General features: G+C 39.2%; 2 protein-coding genes across 2 annotated transcripts in view; one reads left to right on the forward strand and one right to left on the reverse strand.

Moving 5' to 3' along the window:
• The window catches only part of LOC112235076 (inactive dipeptidyl peptidase 10), a 188470-nt gene extending 183848 nt beyond the window's left edge, over positions 1-4622 (forward strand). Inside the window, exon 26 of the mRNA XM_024403474.2 lies at positions 1336-4622. Within this exon, the coding sequence (XP_024259242.1) occupies positions 1336-1473 (138 nt within the window). The 3' untranslated portion in view covers positions 1474-4622. The remainder of the gene's footprint in view (positions 1-1335) is intronic.
• Positions 4623-11924: 7302 nt separating this feature from the next.
• Positions 11925-14892, reverse strand: part of LOC112224082 (inactive dipeptidyl peptidase 10-like) — a 72265-nt gene continuing 69297 nt past the window's right edge. The window contains exons 24-26 of the mRNA XM_024387380.2: positions 14790-14862; positions 14083-14156; positions 11925-13359 (exon numbers count right to left, since the gene is read on the reverse strand). Of these exons, the coding sequence (XP_024243148.1) occupies positions 13225-13359; positions 14083-14156; positions 14790-14862 (282 nt within the window). The 3' untranslated portion in view covers positions 11925-13224. The remainder of the gene's footprint in view (positions 13360-14082; positions 14157-14789; positions 14863-14892) is intronic.

Genomic DNA, 14892 nt, shown 5'->3' on the forward strand with positions numbered 1-14892 from the left:
CTCTAACATCAGATAAGGACAGTGTGGTATCCCTTGGGCTGTTACTCTTCTATATCTTTACACATTTTTTGCAACTTGTCTTTACAAGAAGCTAAAAATGATTATGTATGCTGATGATTGCACACTCTACACATCAGCACCTACAGCCAGTGAACATACTGAAACTCTTAAAAAGGAGTTGTATTCAGTGTCAAAATGGGTAAATAACAATAACTGACCTTATATACATCTAAAAACCAAAATCATTGTATTTGGTTCAAAGCGTTCTCTTAGACATGAATCACAACTGGAAATGCACATAAAGGGTGTGACCATTGAGTTGAAGAAGCTGAACCCCTAGAAGTAACATTGGATGGTCAGTTATCATGCTCAAGTCATATTGACAAAGTGAAGATGGGGAGAGGTATGTCAGTTCTAAAAATATGTTCTGCATACAGGAACAACTGTACTAGTTGTTCAGGCTCTGATCGCGTCCCATCTTGATTACTGTCCGGTAATATGGCCATGGCCAGCAAAGAAAGACCTAGCAAAGCTGTGACTGGCTCAAAACAAAGCAGCACACCTTGTCTTCACTGCACACACAGAATTAACACCAAGAACATGAATGATAGTCTTTCATGGTTGAGGGTTGAGGAGAAATTGACTACTTCTCTTCTAGTCTTTTTAAGAAACATTTGTGTGTTGAAAATGCCTAATCACTTGTACAATCTATTTGCATACACTTCAAACAGACATACATACACCACCAGACATGCCACTGTGGGCTTCTTCACTTGTACCCAAACCAAAAAACGATTCAATGCGCTTCTCAGTTATCTGTCGAGCCATGTCATCATGGAATGCTCTGCCACCAGAGGTAACTCGGGCAAAAAGCAAGTTTAGCTTAAAAACAAACAGATAAAAAACATTTTGTATCACAGAGCCTCTCCTCCTTCTAAAGATCTAATTTAACTGTACTGTATCTAAGAATATGAATATGTACAGTATATATGAATAGTGTGTCAATAGTCATTTTATTGTCTCTTGGTGTCTCTCCAATATATAAATCATATTTACATTTTATTTTGAATGTAATTTAATATGTTGTTCTAATCTATAACTGTCCTGTACTTTGTCATGTATTTGTACGTTTTATGTGGACCTCAGGAAGAGTAGCTGTTGCATGTGCAGTAGCTAATGGGGATCCTAATAAGCTAAACTAAACTGTGATGAGAGGAGAGTAATTACACACATCCATAAAGTAGTAGTTTAAATAAATATAATTATACTGTCTTTTCACTGATGCCGCTGTGCACATGTCGTGGTCATGCTGTGCTCATTGTTGTGGTGTTCTAGATCTATCCAGATGAGGGTCATTTCCTGTCCCAGAGAAGTAGGCTGCACCTCTTTGCCTCGCTCACCAGCTTCTACAGGGAGTGTCTCAAGGAAGAGATCCTACCGCTGCCCGATGATGATGAGGAGGAGGAAGAGTAGGATGTGGTGGAGACCTTCGGCAGGACTTTTGCAGGACTTCCTCACTGTAAAAAATTTGCTGAAGCCTGCACGAAAGGCTGGTGGCTTTTGGACCAAGTGTTAAGGCAGAGGTGGACAGTGAGAGTTGCGGCGTGTGTGTGTGGGTATGTGCGTGTGTGTGCAAATCACATAGCTTGTGTTAGTTTGTGAGAGAGTTTGATAGTGTTTGTGCGTGTGCCTGCGTATGTTTGTGTGTGCATGTGTTTGCAGTCAGAGAACTCCCAAGGACACCTGTCAAAGACAATGGACACCAGAATTGGCAAGACTACAAGTGGGAACTCTCACTTATCCAAAATACCACTTCAATCTCCACCTCTGAGACGATCCCTCTCACGGCAAAGCACATAGCAGACTGCCTCCATCTCCGGCAGGAGCCATTAGGGTTTCAACATCCACACTTACAAGTGCATGGTTCTTTTTCCCTTTCAGCTAAACTAGTTTTGCCATGTTAGTTTTCATCGTGGTAGACATTGGAAGAGACAAACACATATGTACCCTTTTAAATTTTACCCTCTCTTTATTTTGGGGTTTTGATGCACACGGATATGCTCCACTGCTCTTCAGAGACATACTGTAGGCAATGCAAGTTCACCTTGACTGTGACGTTGTCCGCAAATAAGTGCAATTCCGGCTGAATGCTCTCATCTTTGACCCCCACTGAAAATAAGTCCTTTGGGGCACACTTAATTGTACAAGGGTCTCATGTAGACATGTTCAATGCCTTATGAAGTGCTACACAAGACCATTTACTGGCATTCATATCCCTTGATTATTAGAGGTTTCACACTAACCTGTGTCAGCTCAGTTGTTTGAGATGCAACTGTCTCAGAGACAGTCAATAGCAGTTGTAATGTCAGGTCATAAACCAATTATAATTAGTGGTGAGTGGTCACAAAGGCCGTCAAATGACATTGTGCAGGGCTAAGTAAGGCGTTTGCATGTCTACAGGGGGAAGCCTAAAGTGTTGTCGTATTTTGTACAGTACAATACAGCAGAGTGTGTACATACATATATTTTTTAGATATGTCAGATCTCATGGATAGGTTAGTCTATGGGAATGAAATGACTTGACATGTATGTCGTGTATATTTTTCAGTTTATTTTGGTTTTAATAGATTTTTCTTCTTAGGATGGATTTTGTAATGCTTGTTCATGCTAATTTTGTTGTTTTTGAAGGGGGGGGGGTGGTGATGGTTTTGGGTTATTGTGATTGTCCTCCAGTGATGATTGTGAATTAAAAAAAACACTGAAAAAACAAATATATTACCATAAGGTATTCAGCACAAATTACATTCAACCACAGTGTTGTTAGTATTGATTGACAAAATGATCCAGGCAATTATACTGTATTTCATCGGTTCGTTGACCTTGGACTCACCTTTGTGCCTAGATGAGTTGAGTTGAGAGCCAATGAGGGCCTTGAGGCAGATGGTTTATCAGTGTTGTGTTTAATAGACTAAATGCTGCTCCCTGGGAGTGAGGAGGACACACTTCACCCAATAACTATAAATTGGATCTCCACCAAGAGTGGGCAGCTGTGATCCTAGAGAGCAACAAATTGCAGGCTTTTGTTCCAACCCAGCTCTAACATATGTAAACCAGTCGTGGTGTGCGAGCGAGAGATGTTGATACCTCTTTGTAGAACAGCATCCAACATAATCTCAAAGTGTATTATGTGCAGTGTATTAACGTGAAGCAGAACTTGCAGTGCTTTGTGGTGTCTGATGTACTTTTTTATTGATTACCTGATGTAATCAACCTGATGTAATTGCCCGAACAATGGTGTTTCTCTACTGTACAGTTTCCTACCAACAAACAAATTGGGAATCAAGGTAGCTAGAGTACAGATATATTGGTTTTATTCTAGCGTACATTATTTAGACAAATATACAAATACAATTCACTAAGTACATTTACTGTATGGTGAATGGGACGTTTGTGTGTAATTCATTTGAGGCAAGCATTAATATACATGATCAACACTTCAGTAAAGCTGCACCATATGATGGATAGAATGGTAGACAATTATTGAACATAAGTTGTGTTTTGTATAGGTGTCATGAACTTAGGCCGGGATTCAATCTGAAGCCTGGTTATACAGAAGCGTGCTTGACATTTAAAGGGTGACCGCCACGGCTGGCACCAGAAGGAATCAGTTGGACAGGCATTTGATTTCCAAACGGTGGCACCTTTTTTCATGGGACTTCCTATATACATTTTTTTATGGGTTTTATAGTAAAGGCATTTAGTTTAACTGTAAAAATGTTTCACCTTTTAATGTGGCATGAACACAAAAGGTTACAATGTTTTCATCTGATTGCCAAACAAATCACTTAATAGGCTGCACATGAGTTTCAAGTTTGGGGAAGCGTACAATTTATGTTAACATTTCTACAGATCTGCGTGCCAGTTATGATTTACATATGCACATTTTCGTGGAACAGTTTTATTTCAATAATGATCATTTTGTTTCTCAAAATCATTGTGAGTTGGTTAATCATAAAAATCTGAAATGAAATTATAAAATGCTCAAAGTTTAAATTAAACTAATGCGAGAGCACCAGCCTCTGCCAAATGGACACATTGATACACCATGAACCATTGGCGGCTAAAATAATGACTGTGTGCATGGAGCTCAATGATATCCTATAGGCCAATGAGGCAGTAGGCCTGTAACTTCCATTGTCAACGAAGTAAAAACACATAAAACCGACAAATAAAAATGCAGGTTCTTTCAATTAAATTAATTTCTCTACTCTGCCTGTATAGCTCCCTTTCTCAAGGACTTGACTTGAATTAATGAAGTGCAACATTGTATCAAATCACTCAACTGGGACCAGATGAAGCTGTGGCTAGCGAACTTGGAACATTGTATCAACTAACCTATTCTGAGCCTTCAGTTTCCCACACCAGTGAGCTTGGGACAGAGAGATGTTTTTGGGAAAAATGTTCAGGTATTTAAGGATGTTTTCCAATGGATATATGCAATTATCAAATCATTATATTTTGCTCTTGCACACCGAGGCTTAGTGATTATCAAGGGGGAGAGTGTTGGAATGATAACTATTATCATTCGCAATGGATGTAAAAAATAAAATTAAAAACAGACTTTGAAGGGACTTACTGTGTGAGGTGAGGAAAAAAAATGTATTATTGGTGGACATGGTGAGTTAAGACAATCCGAAATAAGACATCTCCAAATGGGCACTTTCACGCACTCCCTCAATATTAAGAGGACAGAGAAATCAGACACATGCTCATTGCTCAAATTAAGCTATCCGAACAAAAGACAATGAAAATTTACAAAACTCGTAAATGATGGTTATGAAATTAACCAAAACTTGTTTCTCACAAGTGTAGCAGGTTGTGAACTCTGCAAACAACGTTTCCACTCCGAGAATGAGAACGGTAAATGACTGTAATTGTTACATGCATTATTTATTTTTGTATTTTCTATTTAGTCTTTATTTAGCTGGCTAAGTCAGGGCTGGGATAAAAAATATATATATATATATATATATATAGGATAAAACACATCACTACAAGAGAGACCTAAGACAACAGCATAGCATGGTAGCAAAACCACATGACAACAACATGGTAGCAACACAACATGGCAGCAGCGCAACATGGCAGCAGCACAAAACATGGTACAAACATTATTGGGCACAGACAACAACACAAAGGCAAGAAAGGTAGAGAAACAGAAATTAATGTAACTAAATGACGGGGACTAATGGTACATTTACTACAGGTGACATATGTAAATGGAGAATGAATCAAAAATAAACAATCAAAGGGGAAACAATTCACACAATGAAACAATGAATGTGCAATAATTAGCGGGAGACACCTACGGCACTCTGGAGAGCTGAGAGCATGTATTCTGGAGAGAGACGTGCCTATATCTTCGCCACACACCCCTTCACTTCTTCTCATCCCAACATTATTCATTCAATTATAGACATGACACTTTGTCTACACACATATTTTAGATACTTGTCAATGACAGCTGCAACTCAATAATCAGCTAGGCCTATTGCCACGCGAGCTGTCCAAATTGCAGGCTTCCCAAATAGGCATAGGGCTATGCACTGTTAATTTGAAACAATCCACAGCTAATTTTTTTAAGAAGCTCATGATCCTCTGGTGAAGTATTTGAATGATTTTATTTATTTTTGTATAGACAGGAGTAAATATATAATTTTGGCAAATGTATTTCATTTACTTTAAGCCAATTGGACATCCTGCATATTCAAAAAGAAGTTTACTTTCGCACATTCATCAAATTACTTCCAGTATCTGAAAAGTACACTGTGCACCCACCAACTTTCCTTCAATTCTCATGGCTGAAACGACACCACATGGCATGTACAGTTGAAAGTCGGAAGTTTACATACACCTTAGCCAAAAACATTTAAATCAGATGTTTCACAATTCCTGACATTTAATCCTTGTAGAAATCCCCTGTCTTAGGTCAGTTAGGATCACCACTTTATTTTAAGAATGTGAAACCTCAGAATAATAGTTGATATAATTATTTATTTCAGCTTTATTTCTTTCATCATATTCAGAAGTTTACATACAATCAATTAGTATTTGGTAGCATTGCCTTTAAATTATTTAACTTAGGTCAAACGTTTCGGGTAGCCTTACACAAGCTTCCCACGGTAAGTTGGGTGAATTTTGGCCCATTCCTCCGGACAGAGCTGATGAAACTGAGTCAGGTTTGTAGGCCTCCTTGCTCGCACACGCTTTTTCAGTTCTCCCCACAAATGTTCAACAGGATTGAGGTCGGGGCTTTGTGATGGCCACTTCAATACCTTGACTTTATTGTCCTTAAGCCATTTTGCCACAACTTTGGAAGTATGCTTGGGGTCATTGTCCATTTGGAAGACCCATTTGCAACCAGGCTTTAACTTCCTGATGTCTTGAGATGTTGTTTCAATATATCCACATAATTTGCCTACCTCATGATGCCATCTATTTTGTGAAGTGCACCAGTCCCTCCTGCAGCATAGCACCCCGACAACATGATGCTGCCACCCCTGTGCTTCACGGTTGGGATGGTGCTCTTCGGCTTGCAAGCCTCCCCCTTTTTCCTCCAAACATAAAGATGGTCATTATGGCCAAACAGTTATTTTTGTTTCATCAGACCAGAGGACATTTCTCCAAAAAGTACGATCTTTGTCCCCATGTGCAGTTGCAAAACGTAGTCTGGCTTTTTATGGCGATTTTGGAGCAGTGGCTTCTTCCGTGCTGAGCGGCCTTTCAGGTTACGTCGATATATGACTCGTTTTACTGTGGATATGGATACTTTTGTACCTTATTCCTCCAGCATCTTCACAAGATCCTTTGCTGTTGTTCTGGGATTGATTTGCACTTTTCGTACCAAAGTACATTCATCTCTAGGAGACAGAACACATCTCCTTCCTGAGCGGTATGATGGTTGCTTGGTCCCATTGTGTTTACACTTGCATACTATTTTACAGATGAACGTGGCACCTCCAGGCGTTTGGAAATTGCTCCCAAGGATGAACCAGACTTGTGGACGTCTACAATGTATTTTCTGAGGTCTTGGCTGAGTTCTTATGCTGTTCCTATGATGTCAAGCAAAGAGGCACTGAGTTTGAAGGTAGGCCTTGAAATACATCCACAGGTACACCTCCACTTGACTCAAAATATGTCAGAAGCTTCTAAAGCCATGACATAATCTTCAGAATTTTCCAAACTGTTTAAAGGCACAGTCAACTGTGTGTATGTAAACTTTTGACCCACTGGAATTGTTATACATTGAATTATAAGTGAAATAATCTGTCTGTAAAAACAAATTGGGAAAATGTACTTGTGTCATGCACAAAGTAGATGTCCTAACCGACTTGCCAAAACCTTAGTTTGTTAACAAGATATTTGTGGAGTGGTTGAAATATGGGTTTAATTGACTCCAACCTAAGTGTATGTAAACTTACAACTTCAACTGCATGTGGATACCCCTTCAAATTAGTGGATTCGGCTATTTCAGCCACTCCCGTTTCTGACAGCTGTATAAATTTGAGCAAACAGTCATACAATCTTCATAGACAAACATTGGCAGTAGAATAGCCGTACTGAAGAGCTCAGTGACTTTCAACGTGGCACAGTCATAGGATGCCACCTTTCCAACAAGTCAGTTCGTCAAGGAGCAACAACGGCTCAGCCGTGACATGGTAGGCCACGCAAGCTCACAGAGCGAGACCGCCGAGTGTTGAAGTGCAGAGCGTGTAATTATGGTCTGTCCTTGGTTGCAACACTCACTACCGAGTTACAAACTGCCTATGGAAACAACATCAGCACAAGAACTGTTCATCCGGACCATCATGGAATTGGTTTCCATGGCCAAGCAGCCGTACACAAGTCTAAGAACATCATGCGCAATGCCAAGCGTAGGCTGTAGTTGTGTAAAGCTTGCCGCCATTGGACTCTGGAGCAGTGGAAGCGCGTTCTCTGGAGTGATAAATCACGCTTCACCATTTGGCAATCCAAAGGACAAATATGTGTTTGGCGGATTACATGAGAACGCTACCTGACCCAATGCATAGTGCCAACTCTACAGTTTGGTGGAGGAGGATTAATGGTCTGGGGTTTGGGCCCCTTATTTCCAGTGAAGGGAAATCTTAACGCTACAGCGTACAATGACATTCTAGACAATTCTGTGTTTCCAACTTTGTGACAACAGTTTGTGGAAGGCCCTTTCCTGTTTCAGCATGACAGTGCCCCCGTGCACAAAACGGGGTCCATACAGAAATGGTTTGTCGAGATTGGTGTTGAAGAACTTGACTGGGCTGTACAGAGCCCTGACCTCAACCCTATCGAACACTTTTGGGATGAATTGGAATGCAGACTGCGAGCCAGACCTAATCAGCCAACATCAGTGCCCAACCTCACTAATGCTCTTGTGGCTGAATGGAAGCAAGTCCGTGCAGCAATGTTCCAACATCTAGTGGAAATCCTTCCCAGAAGAGGCTGTTATAGCAGTAAAAAGCAACCAACTCCATATTAATGCCCATGATTTTGGAATTAGATTTGACATCTTTTGGTCATAAAGTGTATCTCACCGGAGAATGCATTCTGAGCGAGCGAAACAACACCCCTCTGTTTTACAATATCTAGCCCATGTATCTGATGCAGTCTGGCTGAAAAGAGAATGACATGCCATAATCTTCTTAACCACACAGCATCAGATACATGGCTACACAAACTGAGACAGAAGAGTGCTGTTTCGCTCAAATGCTTTTTCTGAGAATGATGTGTCTTTCTTTTGGCGTGCATCTCGGTCAAATAAATGATCTAGATTTAAATATTTTATTTGAAAGGGCAAGGATGTACGGTATGGCGACTGCCTTTCCTGATTTGGTCTCGTTTTAGATTTGGTTCATTTAAAAATGCTTGCGGCCATGACCAAATTGACCATGGGTATTATTATCGGGTGCCTGATGCTAAACTCTGAATTGATGATTACTTGAGTACTGCCAGCCGTGGGAAGATTTAAAATAAAGCCCACGCACGAAAAATTGTTAGAGTACCCTTCATTCCGTGACATACAATTTTTTCCAATTATCTAGCAAGTCTCAGTTTTAGACAAGACATACTTTTTGACCAAAATTATCCCTTTTATACTTTATAGTAAATGTTGACACGAGAATAAATGTTTGACTCATATCATTGCCAGACAAGAAAAGTTACCTTTTAGGGACAGTGTATTTCAGTGCCAACAGAAGTTGTATTTGAATTCCATAATTTTGAATTTGTATTAGGATATTGAATAAGAATTTTATATTTTGAATTTGTAATTCACAAATTGAATTATAGAATTCCTAATTTGAATTTGAATTTCATGATTTGAAACTGAATTGAATAAATATTGCATTCATTTTTAAAATGCTATATATAAATATTAAAATAAATATTAAATAATATAAATATTATAAATATTAATATAAATATTAATATTAAAATGCAATATTTATATACTCAGCTTTAGTCTGTAAGTATATTTGTGTCCAACTGGTAAAAGTTTAATGTGATTTGATTAATATATATGAAAAATATTACCCTACTATGGGTGTGGTGCCTGGCCTCAAGGTCAACAGCATCATCAATCAATCAAATGTATTCATAAAGTCCTTTTTACATCAGCAGATGTCACAAAGTGCTTGTACAAAAACCCAGCTTAAACTGCAGAGAGCAAACAATAGAGATGTAGAAGTTTCCTTGAAAGGCTGAAACCTAGGAAGAAACCGAGAGAGGAACCAAGCTCTGAGGGGTGGCCAGTCCTCTTCTGGCTGTGTCGGTTGGAGATTATAAGAGTACATGGCCATTAAAGCCAGATCGTTCTTCAAGATGTTCAAACGTTCATAGAAGACCCACAGGGTCAAATAATAACAAATAATAATGAATAAACAGTGGTTATGGAGGGTGCAACAGGTCAGCACCTCAGGAGTAAAAGTCAGTTGGCTTTCCATAGCTGAAAGACAGCAGGACAAGGTAGCATGACCTGTGAACAGGTCAGGGGTCCATAGCCGCAGGCTGAACATCATGAATTTGACCTACTGTAGTACCAGGACATTTTAGCCAAAAACCTGTCTACCTCTGCTAGGAGGCTGAAACTTGGCCGTAAGTGAATCATCCAGAAAGACAATAACCCCAAGCACACATCAAAATCCACAGAGAAATGGTTCATTAACATTTTGCAATGGCCGTCTCCAGACTTGAAACCCATTGAAAACCTGCGATTTGATTTGAAGAGGGCAGTCCATGAACACAGATTAAGGATATCAACAATCCGAAAGGATTATGTTTGGAAGAATGGTCTAAGATCCCACCTAATGTGTTTTCCAACTCATGAAACATTTTAGAAAAAAATGCTCAGTGCCGTTATCCTCGCAAGGTGAGGCATTGAAAGGTATTGAAAACAAGGGTGTCAATAATACAAATATATATTTATATATATATATATATCTATATATTACTTGTTAAATACAATCTCTTTCTTTGAGAAATTGTAATAGAATAAAATAATATAATTACACAATTTTCATTAGCATACAATGGTGCTCAATATTTTTATTATTTAGCTCGTCTTTATGAAGGGTGTCAATAATTTCCGAACCCCACTGTATATACAAGAAAGTGGCTCAGTTGGTAAAGCATGGCACTTGCAACATCAACTTGTGAGTTCTGCTGGGGCCACCCATTCAAAAATGTATGCACGCTAGGGATGAATATTTTCCAGAAAATCTACCAAGTCTCAATACCGGGAATAATTAATATTTATCCCAAGAGCCCTGGAAAACACCACAAAAACTGGAAGTGCCCATTTGAAACATCTAAAACCAATATATGGTTACTTTGCCAGGGTTCTCCCAAAATAAAATTGTCGATATGCCACATTGCCGGCTTGGCTGTGACACTATGTGAAGATTTCACAGCAAGTGAAACTGATATTTACTAATGATAAAGTAACTTTGATCGCCAATGACATTGTTGTGAATTGAAAAACAGGCCGTTCATATATCCCCAGGCATTATCACGTTCCTTAATTAATTCAGCGCATTTCAGCAGTAAGCCTATGCTATCTCGACACAGAGCACGCGCCCCCTGAGTATGATATGGCATTGTCGAATCATACAAACTACAAATGACCAAAATTGCTCAGCTTGCTAGTTAACCTCCAATGAATGACAGAATATCTCCTATTTGGCTAAATCAAGTGGATGATTATACAGATAGCAGATCAGCTCATAAATAACGGGGAGATGAAGATATCTTAATGAGGACCAACTCTGTTAAAAATATCCATATCTACTCTCATACTATTTGTTGATCACACATTCTCTGAAATGATAATCTACGTGACCACACAAAACTATAGCATTAAATTAGTGTATAGGATTATTTTATGAGATTTCTTATTTTCTGTTTCACTGTTGGTTAGTTTAAAAAAAGTGTGGAATCAGTTGTTTGAAATGGTAATAGTTATTGAGTATTTACCCAGTAACCATCTTGCATATTTGTGATTGGTGGAATGTGAATTATTGAAAATGAGAGAACAGGAAGTAGCTGAGTTCATGCAGCACAGTATCTGTGTGCAGTTGATGATGAAATGTATAAAATAGTAATCATTCTCCATTCAGATTTTGTTTGCATAACGTGTTAAACTCATTCCAGATGGGGTGGGGGTTTTCGCTCCTCCCTTGTACTTGATTGATGAATTAAAGGCAGTTAACCCACTGTTCCCCTGGCGCCGAAGACGTGGATGTCGATTAAGGCAGCCCCCCGCACATCTCTGATTCAGAGGGGTTGGGTTAAATTTCGGAAGTCACATTTCAGTTGAAAGCATTTAGTTGTACAACTGACTAGGTATCACCCTTTCCCTTTCCCTAATTAGTAAAGAACTCCCCTCACCTGGTTGTCTAGGTGTTAATTGAAAGGAAAAAACTAAAACCCGCAGACACTGGGCCCTAAATGGAATGAGTTTGACACCCCTGACATAGATAGTCATCCACCATTGAAAGAACTCTCAAACTACATTAGTATAACGGTTGAATATATGACCGAGTGAGTTTCAGTAGCAGCAATGCTTTCAATTGCATGAGCCTATTTTATTCCAATATTTTCATCATCAGTTGATCATAAATAAGGTGAGTTTTCCTCTCTTTGTGCTTTTTCTAGTCCCAATGGTTGTTTCCTCAACCGCCACGCTGCCGCCCCCAACCGCCACGTTGTTCTCAACACCATTTTAAATCAATATAGCCTATAGTTGTTTTTTAAAAATCTGGATTTCTTTTGGGGGGTTCGGGCTCATTTTAGAATATTCAGTTCTGATGAGAACTCTAAACTGTATTTAAGTCTTGTCTGCAGTCCAGCAGTGTCAATTTTGTGTGTGCTTTGAATTTATGGTGACTTTGTGTGAAGTAAATTCTCTAGACTAAAGGCTTCCATGCGACAACCTGATTGGATAATGTACTATATATAAAATGTTTGCCAATTTGCCTCTGCGCAGATTGTGTATTTTGTAAAATTGCATTAGTGCAATATTGGGGGAAATTTTTTAATTTCCCAGGTCATTTTATTTTGGGGGGAAATGTGAAGAGTGAAGTCCTAGGATCCCGGCTACCTGTATTTATCCCTAATGCATACTCTGTAAATTGCTTTGGATAAAAGCGCCTGCTAAATGCCATGTTAGAATTGAATATGTATCTAGGTATAAAATTCACAATACATTACAGCTGTCTGAAATAACTATATTCTTTAAAAGGAAAAATAAATAAATATCTCCCTTCACATCTTTAACAGTAAAGACAAAAACATATCTCCCATACAAACAGCTAATATGAAGTTTCCCTTCTTCTCTACTGAAACTCTACCACGCTAACTGTATACTTATGATATTTGCAGAACACTGGTAATACCCTAAATGTTTCTATGTGAACTATTGCGTGATCAAAGCAATAGGAAAAATTATCACTGTACATGAAAAATCTTCAATCTCATCTCAGCCTATCATTACCCTTCATAGAGCACAACAACATTGTCTGACCCCTCTCTCATTCACTTTGTCTCACCATACCTCACCACTTCTCACTGGTGGTTCCTCAGACAAGCAGGTCATAGACCACTTTCTCGTTTCCAGGAGCAACAGGTTCTACAAAAACAAGGTGAGATATGGTCATCCTAGTCATCCTCAGACACAGGATGAGCTGCAGGGATTTCCACTAGGAAGCATTCCCTGAAGAAGGTCATGACAGAGTTCAACAAGTAGCGTTGGCTCTTCACAGAGTAAATGTTGTGGCCTTCGTCCGGGAAGATCTAGGGAACAGAGAAATAAATAGTTGTTCATTATCTTTATATTGAATTTTACAGCAGATTGGTTTTACATTTACTGTTATTACGAATTAGATAAAATGAAGTGTTAACTTCTATGACTACCACTATTATCAATGCCCCAACACACATGCAGAGCTGCTGTTATTAATGACACTTCAACGTAGACTCAGCGATATGACGCAGGGGCACAAAGTAAACAGCATGGTGGGTCAATTTCCGTAACAACTAAATAAGGTTGAGGGCAAGGCTTAACTCCTCCACTGTTTTGGTCCTGCAGCTACCACGTTTTAAGAAGCCAACTCCTGCGCAGATACTGTGAGTGACTGTGTGAGAGCGAATTCTTGCGTCTGGCTCATCGCAACATCTGCAATGCTGCTTGTGGCAACGTAATTTATCCGAGTCTACCTTTATGTAATTGAACTCTTACCATTATCGCTCCACTAGTTCTTTCTTGAATTCTCGCTCTCCCTCCTCTCCCACTTACTTTTCAAAGGTGGGGCCTTTTTTAAATATCAGACAGATTTTCCTCAGGGCAGGTTTGGCACCACGCAGCAGGTAACTATTTCCACTTTGTCAAACTTTAAGTAATAAATTATTCAAGGGAGAGGGGGAGGTCAGCTTCAATTATACATGCATCACTGAGGCCTCCTTTGTCAGGGACATTAAATGGCGCTTGGCATAGGAAGGGAGAATGTAACTGGTCACCTGCAGAGTGTAGTTAACGTTTGATATTGACAGAAGTTTCACCAGCTCCGCGGAATGCTGGAAATGAACGGTGGCTGAAAGAGAGATAATTGAAAGGTTGGTGTCCTTGCTCGACAAGCATTTTCATCCAAAATTAATAACATTGTAGGCAATTTCACACAATTAAATATAATTCTACAGGGTTGAGGCTGGAGCAATGTAGAAAAAAACAGTATCCATTGTCGTAGTCACTAAGCTATTGAGAAATGAAATAGATCTGATACAGTAGATGAAGCTATAGCACAATAGACGTACAATTGAAGATTCTTCTTAGAAGACAAGTTCTAAGTATAAAATGCACTGTATCTCAGGTTTAAATGAGCACAGACTAAAAATCTAGCATATGCACAAGTACCTGGTATGCAATTATAACGTGTGCTGCTCAGTTCTATTTTTGTGAGTGCCTGTCAATTATATCTTATTTCATTAACAACAGTATGATGATACATCTGTCTTTTTATCCCCACTTAAGGCTAACAATCAACTGAACACAATGAATAAGCCCATTGTTTGACCTAAACACTGTCTGTCTGACAGATAAAACAGTAATTAGATAACGGCTTATCTCCTATCTTTTTCATTAAACCTACAAAACAAGCTCCACATTGAAGTCCAACAATAGCGCTCAACCATGCCCTGAGTAGCAACTCAAGAGAACTAGTACTCACCATCTGCTGTTCCATGGATGATGAGAAACTTCCGTTGACCTGTGCCTGTGATGTTGGGAAGCAGACTGGAGAGCTGTTCGAGACACAATGACAATTTTATATC

The sequence above is a fragment of the Oncorhynchus tshawytscha genome, linkage group LG03, assembly GCF_018296145.1.
Source record: "Oncorhynchus tshawytscha isolate Ot180627B linkage group LG03, Otsh_v2.0, whole genome shotgun sequence".
Classification (NCBI taxonomy): Eukaryota; Metazoa; Chordata; class Actinopteri; order Salmoniformes; family Salmonidae; genus Oncorhynchus; species Oncorhynchus tshawytscha.